Here is a 7,377-nt window from a genome sequence, read left to right on the forward strand (position 1 = left end):
TACGACCCCCGTTGACGTCTCTCCTTGCGATTACGTCTCCCCGCGATTGGTCGAAGAAACAAACATAATTAGTTCGTCTAATTTGTATTTAACGGACCAACGTTCTTTAATTTTATATTTTATTACTTCGTTTCGGATTATGATAACTCTATTTTATTAATTTAATAAATTACTGAAATTTTAATATTATCAAAAAAGTAGCATTAATGGAAAAAAGACTAAGATTTGATGAAATGGAATAATTGACTAAATTATTACCAAGATAGAAATAGTCTCAGGCAATCTCTTCGTCAAAGCATATTTCCGAAAATGCAGAGGCAGCGTCCAAAATTATTGCTTTGATTCAAAAATCAACCTGCCGCGAAGTTTCTTCTTGCACATAAAATTTCACACATTCTTGTACCGACAAAAAATGAATTTTAATTCATATTTTAAATTCTACCGATGTTTATAATATCTAAAGTCAAATAAAAGAAGTGACTAATATTGTATATAATAATATTGTATTTTGTACAAAAGAGAAAATTAAATTGAAGATTATTTATTGTATCGTATATTGCATGTATCGTCATTATCATTGAGTGAAAATTGCATTTTTCATAGCAACGAAATCGGAGGGCATCCAATTTCTTCGCTACAAAATGCTTAAACGAAATCGCTTCGATATCTCTTATTTATACTAAAATTCATTGCTTAAGATTAAGTATATTTATGTCATACAGGTATATTCGTCTAGATATTTGCCTTTTGCACATATTTATACCAAATACTACTATACATATTTGTAAGTACCACGAATATATTCTCAAATCTATATATTTAAACTAATTATTAAAAGACTAATTATTATAATCGCGATGTGCAAGAAGACCTATCCTGAACTAATAAATAAAGATAAAAAAAAATGTTACTACTCATGAGTATAAAAAATACCCGCGGTCACTATGCTCGCAAAAAATTCTACATAATACAACCAGTCACCCGTGCCGATTCGGACCTTTCATCCTACGACATGATTGGGTGACCCGAGGAACAGAAATGCATGTGACTCACCATTAGAAGCAGAGAAGCGGAGAACGTTACTATCGATACTGCACTCTCTCAGCAAATATCATCAGGAAGACTAACATCAAGCAGGAACCGTTGAAAATCCAATGGTGGAAATGGAGGTTGTGAAAAATCTGTTACAAAACAAAACACGATGAGTGATCGCTGATTATTTGGAAAGTTAGAGATTATGAAAAATGGAAATTTATTACATTCGTAACTTTATTAATAATAAAGATTGAAATTCTAATAAACTTCAATAAATGTAAAAACTGAAACTCTAATATAAAAGTTTAAAATCTAGAAATCAAGAATCTAATGATTTTTTAAATATATTAGTCATTTGTTTTATAATTTGGTATTAAGACTTTAACACTTTTTTTATTTTAATAGAAGAATAATCTTAGAAAACCCTAACCTATGAAATTTTCAATCAAATTGTATTTCTTAATCAATAGTATTCAAAGAAAAATATACAGAATACACACATAATTCAAGTATGATATGTAAAGTTACTTACATTCTTGGCTTTCCACCGTTGGAACATTCCCAAAGAAGGCAAAGAAGTTCAATCTGTGATATGTCTATAACAAAACATAAAATATCATTAATATCGTTAATACACAATAACAAACATGGAACTTTAGCAGTAATAAAGTCTAAATTCTAATAAGTATGTAAATTGAAACTCTAACATAATAGTTTGAGAACAAAATACTGAGAATTCAGTAATTTTTTATGTGTATTAGACAGTTTTATTGTACTTAAATGTTAAGACTTTATTTCAATTAAAAAGGACATTTACAGCTTTCTAAATTATCAATCATTTTTATTGTACAATTAACAATAATTCAAAGAAAATATAAATAAAACAAATTGAAATACAATATATAAAACTACTTACAATCTTGAGCTCCTGCAGAGGCTTTGTCCTCTTGAGAGATGCACTGACCCTAATACTGAAAAAGAATGTTCAAAAGAATATAAAATAAGACTACGTTATCGCGATCGCTAAAATTATAATCAGCGAACAAGAACTCTAATATCGCGTACAAATTTGATTGATAAAATTTTATTATTTTCGCATGTGACATTTGGTTGAATTTAATCAAAACTATCGTGATTTACATTATCGTGAGCAACTGCTTATGAATACCTTAAGTGAGATGTAATCATTTGCAAAAATTATACTGCGAATGTTCGTTATTGGAATACAAAATATACACTTCACTAATACACTATAGTCGCGTGTTATAAATATTTCAAAATATTTGCAATAATTAGAAAATTCACAACTAAGGATACTTAAAGAATACTACACAACGCGCGCGAAACTTTGTTTTGAAGTATTTGAGTCTAACAGCGCGCCATCTTTATGAAAAAAATATAAGTTACGAAGTTGCAATATATGACGTTAACTGTAGCAAATTCACATAATATAGCAAAAAAATTTGAATTCTACAAGTGAATGTTATAATGTCTATCGAAATAAGTTAAAACTACACTAACTGTCTACACGAAACTATCGTTAAATTATTAGGAATTCCATATCGCGGATTACATTGAAACAATAAGACAATTTGTTAAAGATTTGTTTGAAATAAGCAAATAATTTCATATCTTCGAAATAGAACAATGGTTTATTTAATTGTCTTTACTTTCAACTTGGTATTCCAAATAATTAAGGAAGTATCTATTATGAAATATGTATTAAATATATTTTAAAATAAATATAAATTGTATATCAAATGTTATCCATGCTCGAATAAAAAGACAATAGAATCGTTCGCGCATAGCTGCCTTGGTTAAAATAAATAAACATTACCAAATTTCCATGAAAATTTATCGGATTGATCATTAATCGTCGTTGCATCCACATATCAATATTCCTGTTATTTCTATATTATCCCTGCTATAAATCAATAACCTGCACAAAAAACAACTAAAAGTTAAAACAAATGTATAAAATAATTAAATGAAAACACAATCAAACTCAAATTTTGTTATAAAAGCTTACGATAGAAGCTACCGGTAACAGTATCATTAGTAAATGGACGACTTGGTTTCATTACCTTAATGTTCGATGAATCGTTAAATGAACGTGTATTAATCAAACGATATTAATAACCAGATATAAACGATAATAAAAAAAATTAATGAAGAAAGCATGCCAATAGGTTAGAATACGTTATATACCTAACGCAACGCGAAACATGTTATCTGCACGAAATGTAAACGACTGAATAACTCCTTATACATTAATTTCGCTGAGCAACATCCTAAGCGGTGGGGGAAGGAGAGGGGGACGCACGAATCGATGGCACAAGCAGGTACGCAGTTGAACGATCTACACAAAAAAAATTATATACATCTACAAAAACATTCATATGTGCAGTAAGTGCTGCGTGGAAACGAATCTATCCAAATTTCAAACAAAACATACATCATATTCATATACCACACAATGATTACATCGATCTTTATAAATAATTCGTACAATAATTCGTAACCCTACTGGCAGCCTTCGATATCAAAGACACATTTGTCTAACTTGGAATGAGAGATAGAAAATGACACTGACAACTGTATATACAATTTCGTGTCTCGCAAATGGAACATACAAGTCGTTATACTAAGCCGTTTAATATTCTATTGTCGCGACACTAAACTTTTGAAAATATCGAAAAATTATAAACTCCGAGATGCCTGAACTAAATTTCGCTTAAAGGTAGAGAGAAGCCAAAGAGAAATTCACGATCAATCAGAGAATAAAATAAAAATCGCGGCACGAACGAACGAGTTAGCGATCTTTCGAAAGAATCAATGGGCTCACGCGATACACTTCTGTGCACAAAATAAGCACAAGTTTCAGCGGGAAAGGATAATAGAATTTTATTTTTCGTTCCAAGATGGATAAGTATCATTGCACAAAATGGAGCCACAATGCACTTAACATAGGTATAATTAATTAAGACTAAAACGCACGCATCCTATGGTGTCCCACCGTGTCCAACGGTGTTGTAAATTAATAGTTTAAATGTAATAAATAAATGGTTTAAATGTTATACATTAACAGTTTTAATACAATAAACTATTAGTTTGAATGTTGTAAATCAATAGTTTAAATGTTATAAATTAATAGTTTAAATGTATATTAAAAGCGCAATGTTATAAATAGAAAATTTAATTCGTAAAAGTTCTTCGATCTTCACGGTACGAAAGGTCACACACAAATGAGCGCGCGCGCGAGTCGTATGTTCCTTATATACCTAATGGCATACACTTGATTTTTCCATTATAACACAATCAAATTTAATAATTTTTTAATTTTTATTGCAAACTGATGCCTCCAACAATTTATTACAATAACCATTTTTACAATTTTTACACTTTTTATACTTTCTACGCGCTAAAAGTAAATTTACACTTATATGGTACTAGTTTTTGTCTTAAAACTGTGTTAATTTATGCTAAATGCCAGTTTATGACAAAAATAATTATACTACAATAGCGAAACTTATAGCCAAAATAATGTAATAAAATTTATAAATATATGATTTATACAATATTTCAATTTGTAATAATTATAGTGCATTATTAAATGCACATAAAGATGATTTTATTCGATTAAATTATTTTAAATTATTTTTTAAGTTATTAATTATATGGAAAAAGAAAGCATCAAATAAAAGTTGTAGATCTAGAAAAGGAGCATATTTTACGTTCATTTAAATTAAAACAGAGAATGATTGATACCTTAAATTGCGAAACAGAATCAGAAAGCATAAAGTAAATACAACTATTGCAAGTCGATGAAATTCCTGATATTTTTGAGAGAGGTATTGAACAATTCGTTTCCATCCAAACTAAAGCTTTTTTTTAAGATTTGGATGCGATTACAAATTCTCCAGACAAAACCATCAACTTGGTATGAAAAAAGAAAATTTATTAAAGAGCTGGAATTCGTGAATATATAACTGTAAATTGTCAATGATACGGAAAAGGGAGGTGTTTCCTAGTCGTACAAAAGAAAATTATTTGTAAAAAGATAAAGTTAAAAATGAACAATTTATTTTCCATTCAAACTTTTTTCCTCTTATTACACATTATTTACCAATTTTCATTACAACAAATTTACAATTGTGCAGCTTCCTGGTTTGTCAAGAAATTTCTGAAATTAAAAAAGAATAATCCTTTAAGATCGAATGTAAAAGACATTTTTCTAGGCTTTATTGATAAAGATTATTAAGATCATTTCAAAGATTAAAAACATAATTTTTGCGATTTTTCCGGAGACTGTTTGACGCGCGAAAAAAAGTAATAAAACATAAAAGATTTTCCTTCTCTAGATCTACAACTTTCATCTAACGTACTTTTTGACATAATCAATGACTTAGACAATAATGAAATAAAATGGATTTTATGCTCATTTGAATAGTTATTTTTGTTTAAGGACCCACAGGCACGCTTTCTACTTATCCAATTACGTTCAAGTTCTGCACAAATTGTTTTATTATTAATTGCAACTATCCCGAGGGTGCCGCTAAAAAAATCTTGAAAAAAATTTTCATTAAAAGCGAATTAGAGCCTATTGGTTATCGAAAATTTCAAACGGGTCTCTTGAATATGCACTTAGAAGCGAAGAATCCGAATCGGAAACGTAAAAAACGTACTTAGGAGCCGAAAGATCCTAAGGTTACCTTTAAAAATGTGTTTGAATGTCGGAAATTCCAAATGTAACATAAAAAACGTTAGCAAGACCCAAAAATTTCAAACGTAACTCATGAAAGTATATTTGGAAAATACAAACAAAAATTTGTTTCAATCACCATTATAACATTTTCTATAATAATTGACAATATTGAAAAACATTCTTCAGTATATGTTTATTCAACGTTTTATGATACAACATGCAATACCTTATAGACGCTAACATTACGAAAGGATTTAATGATTTTATAGATTATAGACAACGGTGCACTACACGTAATCGAATAGCGTTTTACTAATATTTCATAAGGAAATAGTACGATGCTTAAATTTGATATGATAAAATGTCAGTGAATTCATTTTGGTATAAAACAGATATTCTAAAAAGAAAAAAGCAAAAACAAATAAACATAGTGTAGATATTATTTTTAAATTCGCTTTAATTCCTTTCATTCTTCTATGTATCATTTAGATTTTTATAGCGAATAATATGATAATCTTATGGATGTGTAGATATCAGTGAGATATTAGAATAGGTTCAAGTTATACTAATATAAATATAAACAGTGAACAGAATGTTCGACTTATGGTAATTTGAATGCAACATCAATGGTATCGTTGCTATTATTGCTGAACTGGTGGAGCCATTGGAAGACTTGATGCATTCACGTTTGACATGGCTTTACTAGGTCCTAGCAAGACCTGCTTCTGTTGCGTCCGTTGTACTTCTTCCATTTGTACTCGTTCTATCTCAAACAATATAGGTGCAAATAAAATAGCAGATGAGCTGAAGAATACCCATGCTGCTGAACATGAATACACATATAATCCTACAAAACACCAAAATGTATCATTTATTTATAATGTGACATTGAATATCTGAAATTAAAGAACACAGACCTTTCATACAATTGCATAAACAAGAGCCGATATTATATCCCACGTTTCGTACTTTTTCCGGAAACATTTCCGTAAGTCCCAATAATCGTTCTGCCAAGCTTTCATCCTAAAAACAAACTCAAAGATACTGCATTTTTCATAGTGAAAATTTAATATCATTAAGCCGCAACACGGAAGCATGATTCGTAGGCAACAAAATATTTGGTTAATTCCTGAAGATTAATTATGGTTGCTATCCGTAAAAATAACGACTCGTAATAATGCAAAGTTTCATTTATTTATCACATTAATACGTAATCACTGTATATCAAAATCGAATACCTCTTCGTCATCCTCATCGTCAGGAAGAAGCGATTTCACTTCGGGAGAATGTGCGTCGCTACTACCCATGCCGCTATCCAATTGCTCTACTTCTTCGACTGAAGTCATATCAGAAAATAATTGACGATTGATAAACGAATGAACGATGTACTTTATTTTCATGAACTAAATTTTAAAATTCACCTTCTTCTACTCTGGACATCATAAATTAAGATAAATATTATATGTATGAAAATTCACACCAGTGTAAAGCAGATACAGAACAACTCTGATTTTGCTATGGTCGTGGAGGTTTCTAAATTGTATTTAGAATGGCGCATGTTCAGATGAATATCTGAAAAAAGTCCCTAGACAATTTTTAAAGTATAAATCTCTATATAGTTCCTAAGAATATATAGA

At 29.6% G+C, this 7,377-nt stretch overlaps 1 protein-coding gene across 1 annotated transcript; it reads right to left on the bottom strand.

Annotated features, from left to right (window-relative positions):
• Positions 1-5,824: 5,824 nt before the first annotated feature.
• LOC117213123 (mitochondrial import receptor subunit TOM22 homolog) lies at positions 5,825-7,322 on the bottom strand. The gene is made up of 4 exons (XM_033458463.1): positions 7,162-7,322; positions 6,979-7,076; positions 6,658-6,763; positions 5,825-6,587 (listed from the first exon to the last, which is right to left on the bottom strand). The coding sequence occupies exons 1-4, from the start codon at positions 7,181-7,183 to the stop codon at positions 6,382-6,384; spliced, it is 432 nt and encodes a 143-aa protein (XP_033314354.1). The 5' UTR covers positions 7,184-7,322; the 3' UTR covers positions 5,825-6,381.
• Positions 7,323-7,377: the final 55 nt, after the last annotated feature.

The sequence above is a fragment of the Bombus bifarius genome, unplaced genomic scaffold (genome assembly GCF_011952205.1).
Source record: "Bombus bifarius isolate JDL3187 unplaced genomic scaffold, Bbif_JDL3187 scf7180000008494, whole genome shotgun sequence".
NCBI classification, from domain to species: Eukaryota; Metazoa; Arthropoda; class Insecta; order Hymenoptera; family Apidae; genus Bombus; species Bombus bifarius.